General features: G+C 44.5%; 1 protein-coding gene across 4 annotated transcripts in view; it reads right to left on the reverse strand.

The window, feature by feature from the left end:
- Window positions 1–16,168, reverse strand: part of LOC121582223 (exportin-7) — a 37,601-nt gene that overhangs the window by 15,540 nt on the left and 5,893 nt on the right. For 2 of the 4 annotated variants that reach the window (XM_041897892.2, XM_041897890.2), the window contains exons 2-24: window positions 15,975–16,121; window positions 15,729–15,822; window positions 15,557–15,638; window positions 15,379–15,463; window positions 15,196–15,261; window positions 14,963–15,067; window positions 14,648–14,813; window positions 14,484–14,557; window positions 14,279–14,398; window positions 13,995–14,141; window positions 13,638–13,810; window positions 13,361–13,554; window positions 13,131–13,236; window positions 10,215–10,350; window positions 6,809–6,882; window positions 6,648–6,728; window positions 6,497–6,560; window positions 6,281–6,389; window positions 5,985–6,180; window positions 5,610–5,717; window positions 1,116–1,198; window positions 785–999; window positions 488–626 (exon numbers count right to left, since the gene is read on the reverse strand). In XM_041897892.2, the coding sequence (XP_041753826.1) occupies window positions 488–626; window positions 785–999; window positions 1,116–1,198; window positions 5,610–5,717; window positions 5,985–6,180; window positions 6,281–6,389; window positions 6,497–6,560; window positions 6,648–6,728; window positions 6,809–6,882; window positions 10,215–10,350; window positions 13,131–13,236; window positions 13,361–13,554; window positions 13,638–13,810; window positions 13,995–14,141; window positions 14,279–14,398; window positions 14,484–14,557; window positions 14,648–14,813; window positions 14,963–15,067; window positions 15,196–15,261; window positions 15,379–15,463; window positions 15,557–15,638; window positions 15,729–15,822; window positions 15,975–16,121 (2,764 nt within the window). Of the gene's footprint in view, window positions 1–487; window positions 627–784; window positions 1,000–1,115; window positions 1,199–5,609; window positions 5,718–5,984; window positions 6,181–6,280; window positions 6,390–6,496; window positions 6,561–6,647; window positions 6,729–6,808; window positions 6,883–10,214; window positions 10,351–13,130; window positions 13,237–13,360; window positions 13,555–13,637; window positions 13,811–13,994; window positions 14,142–14,278; window positions 14,399–14,483; window positions 14,558–14,647; window positions 14,814–14,962; window positions 15,068–15,195; window positions 15,265–15,378; window positions 15,464–15,556; window positions 15,639–15,728; window positions 15,823–15,974; window positions 16,122–16,168 lie in introns of all 4 variants that reach the window. The other 2 variants (XM_041897891.2, XM_041897889.2) reach the window with 1 other exon arrangement.

Consider the following 16,168-nt stretch of genomic DNA (forward strand, 5'->3'; position numbering starts at 1 on the left):
CAGCTTTTTTTTTTTTACCCATCTACCAATATGTGCCCTTCTTTGCAAGACATTGGAAAACCTCCCTGGTGTTTGTGGTTGAATCTGTGTTTGAAATACAGTGCTCGACTGAGGGACCTTACAGATAATTGTATGTGTGGGGTACAGAGATGAGGTAGTCATTCAAATCATGCAAATGATTGTGACTTGTTAAGCACATTTCTACTCCTGAACTTATTTAGGCTTGCCATAAAGGTTTGAATACTTATTGACTCAATACATTTCAGCTTTTCATTTTTGATTAATTTGTTAACATTTCAAAAACATCATCCACTTTGACATTATGGGGGTATTGTGTGTAGGCCAGTGACCAAAAATCTCTATTTAATCCATTTTAAATTCAGGCTGTAACAAGAAAATGTGGAAAAAGTCAAGGGGTGTAAATATTTTCTGAAGGCACTGTATATTATTACCCAATGCTGTGTGGTGCAGTGTGTATATATATTACCCAGTGCAGTGAGTCCCTCGGAGATAGATGACAGTATGTACATGACGACATGCGGCTCTAGAGAAGCAATGAAGTTCATGTGATCCTGAGTCAACACCTCCAACAGACTGTAGAACGACTGGCTCAACTTGGGATAGTCCTGGAGGGAGGGAGGGAGGGAGGGAGAGAAAAAGACAGGAGAGATGGTGTAAGTGTGCTGGAACAACCATTGTCAGATTGAACATTGTAAATATACAGAGAAAAAGGTAGCTGTGAGGGATTGATTGAGCGAGTGTGTGTGTGTGTGTATGTATCTACCAGCAGGTCACTGTGTGGTATTGACAGCAGCAGTTTGATGAAGGTTTGTAGTGCGTTGTCCAGTGCGTCATCTCCATAGAGACGGAACACCCCGAAATTGACGTAGTTCCCAGAGAGCACAGCCTTCAGCATGGAGAAACATACACTGACACCTTTCAGCTTCACACTGTACACCTGGTCCTTAGGCACCTCCCCAATGGTCAGGATACGATTACCTGGAGGAGGGGAGAGGGAGAACCAAGGAAATGAACATAAAATTGTGTGGCTGACCAGCCAATCACAATGCTCCTGTGAATAGCAACTGTTGCAATAGGACACTTAAATGTTTTACCATAGGTGGTGATCATCTTGCTGGTTTCTCTGAACAGCAGGATACCATTGGGCGACGACACGTCAAATTGTAACCTCTGTGACCTGGAAACAAACAGAGTTAGGGATTCATGTTCCCCCCCACCCAAAAAAAAAAAAACAATCCCCAGAAAATTGCAAGCCTTTCCCGGGTATCCCGAGATTCTAGATCAAACCGGAAATGGTATCTAAAAGCATATAATATCAGCAGAGGGAAAATTGACAATTATACCACTGTAAATTGAGAAATAAACGCAGGAATCGAACAGTATTTTGTTGTATGTTGCAATTGAATCAACTCAAAGTTATTTCAAAGTCATCCTACTATTTCGTTGATGTAGCTTATAGTTTTAATGTAGGCCTATGAAGCACTGTTGGCCAACTGGTAAAATATTTTGAGGTTATTACAGCTAGTGAAAATGACAGTGTCATTTTACCGTTGACTGAAAGATATCACCCAGCTTGAATGCTCTCCTCTCCCCTTGCAGAGCAGCTGCCTGGCTATCAGGGGAATGGGGAACATTGACTGTTTTTACTATGATAACTTGCTTATGTAGTGACTTTGTTTAGCGCAGCATTAGATACACACACACACACACACACACACACACATATATATATACACACACACACACAGTGGGGGGAAAAAGTATTTAGTCAGCCACCAATTGTGCAAGTTCTCCCACTTAAAAAGATGAGAGAGGCCTGTAATTTTCATCATAGGTACACGTCAACTATGACAGACAAATTGAGAGAAAAAACTATCCAGAAAATCACATTGTAGGATTTTTTATGAATTTATTTGCAAATTATGGTGGAAAATAAGTATTTGGTCACCTACAAACAAGCAAGATTTCTGGCTCTCACAGACCTGTAACTTCTTCTTTAAGAGGCTCCTCTGTCCTCCACTCGTTACCTGTATTAATGGCACCTGTTTGAACTTGTTATCAGTATAAAAGACACCTGTCCACAACCTCAAACAGTCACACTCCAAACTCCACTATGGCCAAGACCAAAGAGCTGTCAAAGGACACCAGAAACAAAATTGTAGACCTGCACCAGGCTGGGAAGACTGAATCTGCAATAGGTAAGCAGCTTGGTTTGAAGAAATCAACTGTGGGAGCAATTATTAGGAAATGGAAGACATACAAGACCACTGATAATCTCCCTCGATCTGGGGCTCCACGCAAGATCTCACCCCGTGGGGTCAAAATGATCACAAGAACGGTGAGCAAAAATCCCAGAACCACACGGGGGGGACCTAGTGAATGACCTGCAGAGAGCTGGGACCAAAGTAACAAAGCCTACCATCAGTAACACACTACGCCGCCAGGGACTCAAATCCTGCAGTGCAAGACGTGTCCCCCTGCTTAAGCCAGTACATGTCCAGGCCCGTCTGAAGTTTGCTAGAGTGCATTTGGATGATCCAGAAGAGGATTGGGAGAATGTCATATGGTCAGATGAAACCAAAATAGAACTTTTTGGTAAAAACTCAACTCGTCGTGTTTGGAGGACAAAGAATGCTGAGTTGCATCCAAAGAACACCATACCTACTGTGAAGCATGGGGGTGGAAACATCATGCTTTGGGGCTGTTTTTTCTGCAAAGGGACCAGGACGACTGATCCGTGTAAAGGAAAGAATGAATGGGGCCATGTATCGTGAGATTTTGAGTGAAAACCTCCTTCCATCAGCAAGGGCATTGAAGATGAAACGTGGCTGGGTCTTTCAGCATGACAATGATCCCAAACACACCGCCCGGGCAATGAAGGAGTGGCTTCGTAAGAAGCATTTCAAGGTCCTGGAGTGGCCTAGCCAGTCTCCAGATCTCAACCCCATAGAAAATCTTTGGAGGGAGTTGAAAGTCTGTGTGGCCCAGCGACAGCCCCAAAACATCACTGCTCTAGAGGAGATCTGCATGGAGGAATGGGCCAAAATACCAGCAACAGTGTGTGAAAACCTTGTGAAGACTTACAGAAAACGTTTGACCTGTGTCATTGCCAACAAAGGGTATATAACAAAGTATTGAGAAACTTTTGTTATTGACCAAATACTTATTTTCCACCATAATTTGCAAATAAATTCATTAAAAATCCTACAATGCGATTTTCTGGATTTTTCTTTCTAATTTTGTCTGTCATAGTTGACGTGTACCTATGATGAAAATTACAGGCCTCTCTCATCTTTTTAAGTGGGAGAACTTGCACAATTGGTGGCTGACTAAATACTTTTTTCCCCCCACTGTATGTATGTATGTATGTATGTATGTATGTATGTATGTATGTATGTATGTATGTATGTATGTATGTATGTATATATATATATATATACATATACACACATACACACACACACACACACACACACGTATGTGGACACCCCTTCAAATGAGCGGATTCAGCCATTTCAGCCACACCCGTTGCTGACAGGTGTAGAATGGCCTTACTGAAGAGCTCAGTGACTTTCAACGTGGCACCGTCATAGGATGCCACCTTTCCAACAAGTCAGTTTATCAAATCTCTGCCCTGCAAGAGCTGCCCCACTCAACTGTAAGTGCTTTTATTGTGAAGTGGAAACATCTAGGAGCAACAACGGCTCAGCCGCAAAGTGGTAGGCCCCACAAGCTCACAGAATGGGATCGCTGAAGCACGTAGCACGTGAAAATCGTCTGTCCTCGGTTGCAACACTCACTGCAGAGTTCCAAACTGCCTCTGGAAGCAACGTCGGCACAATAACTGTTTGTCGGGAGGTTCACAAAATGTGTTTCCATGGCCGAGAAGCCGCACACAAGCCTAAGATCACCATGCGCAATGCCAAGCGTCGGCTAGAATGGTGTAAAGCTCGCCACCATTGGACTCTGAAGCAGTGGAAATGCGTTGTCTGGAGTGATGAATCACGCTTCACCATCTGGCAGTCCGACTGACAAATCTGGGTTTGGCGGATGCCAGGAGAATGCTACCTGCCCTAATGCATAGTGCCAACTGTAAGGTTGATGGAGGAGGAATAATGGTCTGGGGTTTTTCATGGTTCAGGATAGGTCCCTTAGTTCCAGTGAAGGGAAATCTTAATGCCACAGCATACAATGTCATTCTAGATGATTCTGTGCTTCCCATACAGTTGCCACAAAGTTGGGACGGCCCGTTCCTGTTTCAGAATGATAATGCCCCCGTGCACAAAGCGAGGTCCATACAGAAATGGTTTGTCGAGAACTTGACCGGACTGCACAGAGCCCTGACCTCAACCCCATCGAACACCTTTGGGATTAATTAGAACACCGACTGCGAGCCAGGCCTAATCGGCCAACATCAGTGCCCGACCTCACTAATGCTTGTGGCTGACATCTAGTTTAAAGCTTTCCCAGAAGAGTGGAGGCTGTTATAGCAGCATAGGGGGGACCAACTCCATATTAATGCCCATGATTTTGGAATGAGAAGTTAATGTAGTGCATGTTCCCTGTGACAGACAAGCAAAGTGTCAAATAGTACCAATAGCATAAAATCAGCACCATGGACAGCTGTCGATCAATTCCCAGTGAATCTGACCTTATAGTCAAGCCAGTGCTATCGCTTGTGTTAGTGTAACATGGACATGGAAACATTTTGTGAATGTCTATTTTCTTGAGAACTTTTGCAGACACAATGCATTAGGCATTTTGTTAGCAGTGAGCAACTGCAGTTTCTATTTTCGAGCCTCTGTAGTGCAACACAGCTGAAGTTTGGGAGTACTTTGAATGAACAAACTGTAGAGGAGCAATTTGGGATGGGAATTATCTACCGTGACTGCGTCGAGAGGTCGCATGTAGCAGTACATAGAAGTTATAGAAGCCATGTAGACTTTCTATTGGGGACTTTGTGTTGAGTATCCTAAATAAAGGTAGGCTTCTAGCGTTGCACATTTTGTATTTTTGCATTAGTGTGACATAATACACTTTTCTAACTCTAGAAAATCGATATTATTGTTCCAGAGTTCCTATTTTTAAAAAATGCAGGAATCGGGAAAGGAGCTTGGTCAGGAAACCGGCGTTAAAGATGAAATCCGCAGTTTGGGAAAGCAGTGCCAATTCACCCCCCTCCCCCCTCCCTTACGGCTGTTATCATTTTTGTTTTGTTGACAAAGCAGAGTTGGGGAGAGTTGCGCATTGTTATAAAAAAATGTGCAGTACATATACTGCTGTTCTATCACGCATGCAATGATGTCAGAGGGGAAGAAACTGTTCGTTGTTTGCAGTAACTTCATTGTGATATGACAAACGGACATGCCAGTTTCACCATTAAGGTTTCCAGCTTTAATCCCTGCACAGGGTTAGAGGTCAGCGGTTAGAGGTCGAGGGAGAAGTGTCAGGGTACTGGTAGCATTGCACATTTTGACAACATAGAAATTGTATATATTTGTTCTAGTTCCCGTAATTTTTTCCCCCTCGGAAATCGGGGAGGCACTTGGTCGGACAATCAGGTTAGAGGTGTGTGCATGTTCATGTACCTGTTGTGGACGAGCTCAGCCATGAGCTTTAGGACAGGAGTGGTGCATGCTGGTACGTGGTACCAGAGTTCTATGGCTCTCTGCAGAATGGGCATGTAGGCTGGGTAGCTGGGGGAGGGGTTAAGGACAACACTGTCGACCAATGACACTCCCTGCTTCTAGTAAAGGACAACACTTTGCCAATCACAACTCTTCTGCTACAGTGATGGTACAGTGATTCCCTATTCTACGACAGACAGTCATATCTCTTCTAGACAACGCATTCCTAACATTCTGTTACCTTGCAACCTCCTAAATCCTGGTCAGTAAAGGTCAGGTTAAAGGACAGGATTGAGAGTGTATAGAGGTCTGGGGTCATCCAGAGGTGAAGGATACATCCAGTCGAAGAGCATCATGAAGCTGGTCTTGGCGTTGAAGGCAAATGCGATTCCTCTCAGGTCTCTGACCAGCCCCACCAACGTCCTCTTGGCCTCCTGCTCGTTGAACGTGTTGGTGCTGAACATCTGAGCTACCGCTTCAAACGCCGCCGTCAGGGGCAGCATGAACTGTTCAAACTGGTCCTCATCCTCACCTACACACACATGAAAAGGTAAAAGAATGAAAGTTTGTAATTATCCAAATAAGAAAATAAAATCACTGATAATTGTGTAGATAGGTGTGCGTGTGTCTACCTAGGTCGACCATCAGCAGACGTCCCAGTGCGGTGTAGAATGTGGTGCGGCATCTCATGTCGCTGAGGTTTGATTGGTTGTTCACGCCCAGGAAGGAGAAGTGCTCGCTCTGACATAGGAGAAAAGCAAAGGGCATTACGGGAAAATAACTGGATCAAGAAGCATAAATTGAGTTTCAGGCGGTTAGGGTTAGGGATCAAAGGTCAGGGTTCTTACTGTGTGGTTGTTCAGCATGAACTGAACAGCGCTGAGTTTCACCAACTTCCTCACACTGCTGTATGTACACACACACAGTCAAGGAGACAACACAGGAGCTGGAATATAACAGAATACCAAAACCCCCCTTCACACACACGGTAAAGGATATCCTATGGAGAGGTCGTTGAGTAACTGAAGTGTCTTGGAGGTGATCGGTTCACACTGGCCCCAGTACTTCAGATTGGTGATGCTGCAATCACAAATGGTAATCAATCAATCAGTCGTTACTTCATAGTACCAGTACTAGTAACAATACCGCAGTAAACTCACATTTTTCCGATGAAGACGCTGAGTACCATTGTCTCATCATTCAGCCCCAGAACCTCTGACAGCCGCCGGTACAGCTGGGACACACACAGACACACATCATTAACCATTGGAACATCCCCCTGGAGAGAGAGCAGCTACACAGCTAAAGTAGGAGAGAACTATGATATAATCATCTGCTAGCAGCGTGACACCAGCCATACATCTCCACAGGGTTAAAGACGGAAACACACGCACCCATCAGCTCTGCTCTCATCTCCCCAGCATGGCCGTACATTCCACCACAGCTCTGAGGTCTATTAGTGTGTGAGGTAGAGGTGAGAAAATGCCTTTGTGAACTAACACACGCACTTGACTTTTTTTCCCCCTTACTAGCTCTGACTTTGCTGATAGCTACTTTATTTAGGAAAATGTACTTAGATTTTTTTGTTACATTACAGCCTTATTATAAAATTGATTAAATTGTTTTCCCCCCTCAATCTACACACAATACCCCATAATGACAAAGCAAAAACAAGTTTAGACATTTTTGCTAATGTATATAAAAGAAAAAACAGAAATATCACATTTACATAACTAATCAGACCATTTCCTCAGTACTTTGTTGAAGCACCTTTGAAAGCGTTTACAGCCTCGAGTCTTCTTGGGTATGACGCTACAAGCTTGGCACACCTGTATTTGGGGTGTTTCTCCCATTCTTCTCTGCAGATCCTCACATGCTCTGTCAGGTTGGATGGGGAGCGTCACTGCACAGCTATTTTCCGGTCTCTCCATAGATGTTCGATCGGGTTCAAGTCTGGGCTCTGGCTGGGCCACTCAAGGACATTTAGAGACTTGTCCCGAAACCACTCCTGCGTTGTCTTGGCTCTGTGCCACAGGTGAACCTTCGCCCCAGTCTGAGGTCCTGAGTGATCTGGAGCAGGTTTTCATCAAGGATCTCTCTGTACTTTGCTTCGTTCATCTTTCCCTCGATCCTGACTAGTCTCCCAGTCCCTGCCGCTGAAAAACATCCCCACAGCATGATGCTGCCACCACCATGCTTCACCGTAGGGATGGTGCCAGGTTTCCTCCAGATGTGACGCGTGGCATTCAGGCCAAAGAGTTCAATCTTGGTTTCAACAGACCAGAGAATCTTGTTTCTCATGGTCTGAGAGTCCTTTAGGTGCCTTTTGGCAAACTCCAAACGGGCTGTCATGTGCCTTTTACTGGCCACGCTACCATAAAGGCCTGATTGGTGGAGTGCTGCAGTGATGGTTGTCCTTCTGGAAGGTTCTCCCATTTCCACAGAGGAACTCTGCTCTGTCAGAGTGACCATCGGGTTCTTGGTCACCTCCTTGACCAAGGCCCTTCTCCCCCGATTGCTCAGTTTAGCCGGGCGGCCAGCTCTTGGAAGAGTCTTGGTGGTTCCAAACTTCCTCCACAGTGTTTTTGGGGACCTTCAATGCTGCAGACATTTGTTGGTACCCTTCCCCAGATCTGTGCCTCAACACAATCCTGTCTCGGAGCTCTACAGACAATTCCTTTGACCTCATGGCTTGGTTTTTGCTCTGACATGTACTGTCAATTGTGGGACCTTATATAGACAGGTGTGCCTTTCCAAATCATGTCCAATCAATTGAATTTACCACAGGTGGACTCCAATCAAGTTGTAGAAACATCTCAAGGATGAGCAATGGAAACAGGATGCACCTGAGCTCAATTTCAAATCACATAGCAAAGGGTCTGAATACTTATGTAAATAATGTATTTCTGTTTTGTCATTATGGGGTATTGTGTGTAGATTGATGAGGAAATGTTTTTATTTAATCCATTTTAGAATAAGGCTGTAACGTAACAAAATGTGGATAAAGGGAAGGGTTCTGAATACTTTCCGAATGCACTGTATGTGGTTGTCCAACCTAGCTATCTTAAGATGAAATCACTAACTGTAAGTAGCTCTGGATAAGAGCGTCTGCTAAATGACTAAAATGTCAAATTAAAATGTGAGGTAGAGAGTGTGTGAACTCAAGAGTGTGTGTGTGTGTGTGGTAGTAGAGTTAAGTTGAGCAGAGCTGAAGGTGGTTTGCCTAAGTAGCGGGCGGGTTAGAGTGAGGGGTGTCATAGAGAGGGGTATGTATCACCTGCTGGTCTGGATTGTTCTTTATTCTGACAGTTCAGACTCATATGGTCCATCTCACACATACACACCCTGAAATATCAAGATATTCCAGAGCTCTCATCATATGAATTATTCTAGAACTCCACCCCACTTCCATTGGGACCGTTCTGGCTAGCCATGTTAACAGTAACACTGACCATGTCACTAGGAAGGGGTAAGGGAGGATTACTATAACACCAAACAGACATGTAAGGGGGGGCTGCTCGCTCTACTGATGCCACTTATCTGGGCTGTTCACATTTTGCAGCCTCTGCCCAGCACAAAGAAAAAACAGTCAGTCAGTCAGCCCAAGTTGTATTGCAGAAAGGCTGTTTCTGCACTAACACACCCACAGACAATGCAGCCTTGGACAAAAGAGCTGCTAGTTCAAATTTAACACATAACTCTCACTAGTCTAAGAGAGGGAGGGAGGGAGGGAGGGAGGGAGAGATTAAACAGAGTTAGTCAAACATTTAATAGGATTGGATAAACTGTATTGTCGAGGCTTGGGCGGTGTCCAGATTTTCATATCGTCATAGCACACAAGGGGGTGCAAAGAACGCAAGAAAAGCCCATTGGGCATCTATTACCAGAATGCTAACAACATTAGCACAAACGAATAGCGAAACCACATAGACGCTGTTAACTAAATGCTAACAAGTGAAAACGAAAATAAACTAATTGCAATGACAGGCAAATACAGCTCATAAAGTTATACAATTATAGCTACCGAATGTCATTTTCGGTGAGTGTGGACATTGACAAGCGAAGGTGAATGAGAGAAATTGTGCAAATGAACAAAGTTGTGATGCATGCTTTTCTGAAGGGATATAGATAGATATAGAACACTACGGACACCAGCTCGCTTTCTCCCATTGTGCTATTTACAAACAAACACGTGACTGGCTCAACTGTTCTGGGGAACTACGGTAAAGCTTCACAATGTAAAATAATGTGACAGGTGAAATGAAGAAAGCAATCTGATTTATCTCCTAACGTATTGCACAAGTTGACTGCAGGTATTAACTTAAAAAGTAGCTACAAATATTCAAATGTATTGAAAAACTGCAAATAAATAGTTTTGACGGTATTGAAAAAACAAATATCCTGGTATACGGTACATGCGGTATGCCGCTCAAGCCTAGTATTGTCCCCGGCGGGGGACATTGTCCTAGACACAGTACTGCTGTGGATCATCTCAACATTAGATCACGTTTGAGGTCTGAAGCATAACAGTGTGTGTGTGTGCGCGGTAACAGTAAAAGTATTTACCTTGGAGGACTTTTGCACCTGATCTCCGATGTAGATTTTCCTGAACTGTTCGAAGAAGCTGAGCATGGCCAACTCCAACCGCTCGTTACCTGCCTGGGCCAGCCGCGAGTCCGTTAGGTTCATCAACTGGAGCACCCTGAGACAACACACACACTGTGATTGATTCATCTGCTGCAACATCGGTAGTAGGGCTGTCCCCCACAACAACAACAAATATTGGCCGACCGAGAGCTGCCCTGTTCTTTCGACCAACCAATTGGTCGAAACATTTAAACTTATTTTTCCCATATATTGACAGACACACCCTATATGTTTGAATAAAATCAAATACATATGCACTGAGCTTGTCTGATGCTTTAAGCACACTGTTTGATTAAATAAGACACAAATGACTCAAGAAAGAGCCCGATGGTCACACCGTGTTAAAAGAAATGCGAGTGCCTATGTGACTGGCGCACGGTGTCTCGCTCTCCTCCCTACTGCAGTGAAAAGGCACCACAGCACAGCAAGTGTTTATTGCGCTGTCCATGCTGAAGCTGCAACATAATTTCAGCCATTTAGTTTCTTACTTGTTTCTGACTGAAATCCCTCTTTTGTTTAGGAAGAACATTCCCTATTCCCTCAACCCTTGCTCTCTTTACGTGAAATATGTAAGCATCGCATGCATGTGACCAATAGGCTATCATAATCAGATCAATAAATTGGTTATAATAGTGAAGACATCAAAACTATGAAATAACACACATGGAATCATGTAGTAACCAAAAAAGTGTTAAACAAATCAAAATAGATTTTATATTTGAGATTCTTCAAATAGCCACCCTTTGCCTTGAGGACAGCTTTGCACACTCTTGGCATTCTCTCAACCAGCTTCATGAGGTAGTCACCTGGAATGCATTTCAATTAACAGGTGTGCCTTCTTAAAAGTTAATTTGTGGAATTTATTTCCTTCTTAAACTGAGCCAATCAGTTGTGTTGTGAAAAGGTAGGGGGGGTATACAGAAGATAGCCCTATTTGGTAAAAGACCAAGTCCATATTATGGCAAGAACAGCTCAAATAAGCAAAGAGAAACGACAGTCCATCATTACTTGATACGTAAAAGTCAATACGTAACATTTCAAGAACTTTGAACGTTTCTTCAAGTGCAGTCGCAAAAACACCATCAAGCAGTATGATGAAACTGGCTCTCATGAGGACCACCACAGGAATGGGAGACCCAGAATTATCTCTCATGCAGAGGATAAGTTCAATAGAGTTACCAGCCTCAGAAATTGCAGCCAAAATAAATGCTTCGCAAAGTTCAGGTAACAGACACATCTCAACATCAACTGTTCAGAGGGAACTGTGTGAATCAGGCCTTCATGGTCGAATTTCTGCAAAGAAACAACTACTAAAGGACACCAATAAGAAGAAGAGACCTGCTTGGGCCAAGAAACACGAGCAATGGACATTAGACCGGTGGAAATGTGTCCTTTGGTCTGGAGTCCAAATTGGAGATTTTTGGTTTGAACTGCCGTGTCTTTGTGAGACGTGGTGTGGGTGAACGGCTAATCTCTGCATGTGTATTTCCCACCGTAAAGCATGGAGGATGAGGTATTATGGTGCGGGGGTGCTTTGCTGGTGACACGGTCTGTGATTTATTTAGAATTCAAGGCACACTTAACCAGCATGGCTACCACAGCATTCTGCAACAAGGCTGTGTAAGGGCTATTTTACCAAGAAGGAGAATGATGGACTGCTGCATCAGATGACCTGGCCTCCACAATCCCCCGACCTCAACCCAATTGAGATGGTTTGGGATGAGTCGGACGGCAGAGTGAAGGAAAAGCAGCCAACAAATGTGGGAACTCCTTCAAGACTGTTGGAAAAGCATTCCAGGTGAAGCTGGTTGAGAGAATGCCAAGAGTGTGCAAATCTGTCATCAAGGCAAAGGGTGGCTATTTGAAGAACCTCAAATCTATTTTGATTTGTTTAACACTTTTTTGGTTACTACATGATTCCATGTGTTATTTCATAGTTTTGATGTCTTCACTATTATTCTACAATGTAGAAAATAGTAAAAATAAAGAAAAACCTTTGAATGAGTAGGTGTTCTAAAACTTTGGACCGGTAGTGTATATACTACCGTTCAAAAGTTTGGGGTCACTTAGAAATGTCCTTGTTTTCGAAAGAAAAGCAATGTTTTTGTCCATTAAAATAACATCAACATGTTCGGATCACAAAGAAGAACATGTGAGACGCAGACCAAATGAAAAGATGCTGGAGGAGTGCTTGATGCCATCTGTCAAGCATGGTGGAGGCAATGTGATGGTCTGGGGGTGCTTTGGTGGTGGTAAAGTGGGAGATTTTTACAGGGTAAAAGGGATCTTGAAGAAGGAAGGCTATCACTCCATTTTGCAACGCCATGCCATACCCTGTGGACGAATGAGTAGGTGTGTCCAAACTTGACTGGTACTGTATATGGATGATTTATAAAGCCAGCCACATTTAACAGTTAGGCTATTGATTTTAGGCCTAATTACATTGGGGCTTCCTCTCTCCTCAATTTTCTTAGACAATTAGGTTAAGGGAAGGGCTGTTTCCCCATCTCTGCTGCTGCTGCCTCCGCCGCATTGTTCTCAATCCCAATATGCTGGTTAACTTTTTAATTATGCACATAGCAACATAGGGAAAGGCAACAATTCTACGGCGCACCGAATATTATTTTTCAGACCGCGGACAGCGACCGTATCCAACGCGGGAGAAAGCGCACTTGTTATAAAATAATATTTGATTTATTAGTGTTGCACCATTATTTTTTACAGCCTATCGACCAATCGACTAAATGGGGTCAGCCCTAATCCGGAGGTATATTTACAATAGGATATATAGGTGGCGGTATTGGTTAGGGTGAGGTTACTTGTGTGTGGACGTACCGACAGACTAGTTCTCCGTCCATGGCATCTTGTTCATCTGTGGAGGCGAAGGACACTCTTCCTCCAATGACCGCCCCGATTATATACACCAACCATGTTAACCTTCCTGTAGAAATATAAATATATACAGCAACAATAGCAACCTGCGTGGTAACAAAAAAATGTTTGTTAAAAGCGCTATATTTTCACATATTTCTTTGATTGATTGATAGAGAGACAGCGAGACTCACCCTCCTGGACAGTGATGTCGATGGTACTAGAGTTGGTAGACTGCAGTAGTTCCTGGTAGGTCTGTGCTGATTGGTCGAAGAGCTGGACCAATAGGGCACAGGTCTTCTCGTATTCACAGCGACCGATTGTAGAGAGCTGGTCTAACTGCTGCTGGACTAACCCTGCGTCATCTAGAGGGTCCTCAAGCCCATCCCTACACCCAAACACGTGAAAATGGTTTCAAAGTTCCACAATTTGACCTGTGAGTGTGAGAGTGTTAGAGTGAGAGAGAGTTACCTGAGGATGATGCAGACAGACTCGAGGCGTGAGGTGATGTAGGCCTTGGTGACTTCAGGTGTGTATGTCTCTAGGAGGTGAGGCTCGGTGGCTTTAACATAAGGGACCGACGCTGCCAGGCGCTGCCACAGGCTCAACAGGTAGTGGACAGAGTTAGGGGCAAACTCCCAGTGCTGGAACACACACAATGTAAAAGGTTAACATACAACAATGACAATCTTTTTCTGATATATCAGTAAGGAGGAAAAGGTTTTCGGCAGAACATTAACGCTTGCATCTAACATACCATCCCACCCCACACACAAGTGACATGACTAAGGCATATGAGCTCGGGGTGAGTGCGCACACACACAGTACCTGTAGACTGGTGACAGTAAAGTTGGCTATAAGCCTGATGACTTCTGGGTAGTTTTCTACTTTGACCAGCTCTCCTAGCTGGTAGTTACTCTTCAGTCGCGCCAACAGACGACAAAACTCATGGTAGTTGTTAGGGTCTGAGAGGCTCTGGAACACACAAGCACAGCATTGTTGGTTGCGGCACATGATGTGGTATCATAGAGATATGGTTCAGCAAGAAAAAGGGAGAACATCATTTGACACAGCACAGGGTCATGTAACATGCAATAGTGTGTGTGTAATACCTGTGGGTTCTCTAGTATCCTCTTGACTCCGTCCACCAGGTGAGAGAGGAACTTGGCTCGCTCTGCGTTGTTGAACAGAGACCTCCTCACTGACGCTATCTGGACTAGACACGACAACACCTACACACACACACCATTAAACACTACACCCATTCTGTACTGAAGTGAACATACTAGACACACACACACATTCAGCTTAACTCACCAACGGGGAGAGGGAGGGAGGGATGGAATGATACAAATCAAAAAAGAGCTGGAGCGTGGAAGAATCCAAAAACGCTGTGAGAGAAAGAGACAGACAGATTAGCTTACTACACAGTAATGGGTGGCACCGTACTGCTATTTTACAGAAATGGGAGAACGCGTTACCTGATCTCCAGGAGGTGGGGATCTGAACAGTGCAGAGGTCATCAGAGGACTCGTCTGTGGACGTTCCGATGAAGTCATAGTTCAGACAGTTGTGACTGAGCTTCAGCAGCTGCATCAGCAGACCATGCTGACTCTCATCATTCAGGTTCAGGTTCTTACCCGACGCCTAGACACACACACGTTTAGTTCCCAAGAACGACTGGAAATGGATGTCAATAGGTATGTCAACACGTTAATACAATCTCTCTCACACACACACAGGCTGCTGCTGCTACTAAGACTACTGCTCCTACCACCACCACTAAACACACACACCTGTTTGAGGAGATTGCAGGACAGGGTGAATATGTCGAAGAGGGACGAGTCTCTGAACGATGAAGCAATCTTCCTGTGTTTGGTCAGAGGGTGGCTGGTGTCTGCCTGTACACACAACAAACACAGATTTTACTCTCACACACACACACAACACCACCACCATTTTAGATTAGAGGAGAGAAGGGGAAATAAGAGGAGAGAGATGTGGAGTAGAGGGAGGAGAGGTAGTGTACCTGGTTGATCTCGTTGGTCAGTTGGGATAGGATGGTGACTCCTATGATGCAGTGTTCTACACTGTCCTGCTGACAGATAGAGAGACAGGCAGATTCGATCAGCTCACTACTACCTACTTCAAGAAAACTCATTCTATTGGCTAAAACACATTCTATTGGCAACACAGACACACACGTCTGTACCTGTAGGAAGCGTGTGACGTCTGCGATGACGTTTCTGAAGACATAGTCGTCTTTCTGACAGTCGAACCAGCCAAGCTTGGTGATCCTGGAGGAGACAAACACAAGGAGAGAATAACTCACATGGAGGAGAGAGAGATGAGGAGAAGAGAGGACGAGAGGGGAGCGGAGAGAGGTTTACCTGGAGTACAGCTGGATCAGAGCCTGGGTAACAAACTCTGCCAACTTCGGCCGCGTCGCCAGATAGTTCAGCACATAGTTCCCTGTACGCACACACACACAGATATGAGCCTTATGAACTGACTTGTTGAGCATGAATATAGACTGCTGCAATGTGTGCGACTGAGTCTTACGGATGTCGATGCGCTGCTCTAAGGGAAGAGGGTTGCTGGTGCGCGATACCAGTTTAGACAGACAGGTAGCTGCAAGGAGCTGAGAGTAGGAAGACTAGAGAGAGAGAGCGAGAGAGAGAGGGGAATATGGGAATACAGGCATAGACAGAAGGAGACACCGCAACATCAGCTAAGCTTTTTTTCCATCAAGTAATCATGTAAATATCAACAGTTTATTGATATAGCGTCAGTGTGTGTACTACTCACGCTGCCTCTCTCCAATAGTAGCTGACACTTGCTGAGACAGTCGGGGCTGTTAGTGAACTCCACCAGAGCTTTCTCTGCCTGCAGCCTCACCCCCGTCTCTGTTGTCTCGTACAGCTGCTTACACAGGATCTCTAGCTGGGCTAGGCTCTACTCACACACACACAGGGGAGAGAGAGACATGAAGTGAGTAGAGC

This window comes from Coregonus clupeaformis, chromosome 15 (genome assembly GCF_020615455.1).
Source record: "Coregonus clupeaformis isolate EN_2021a chromosome 15, ASM2061545v1, whole genome shotgun sequence".
NCBI lineage: Eukaryota > Metazoa > Chordata > Actinopteri > Salmoniformes > Salmonidae > Coregonus > Coregonus clupeaformis.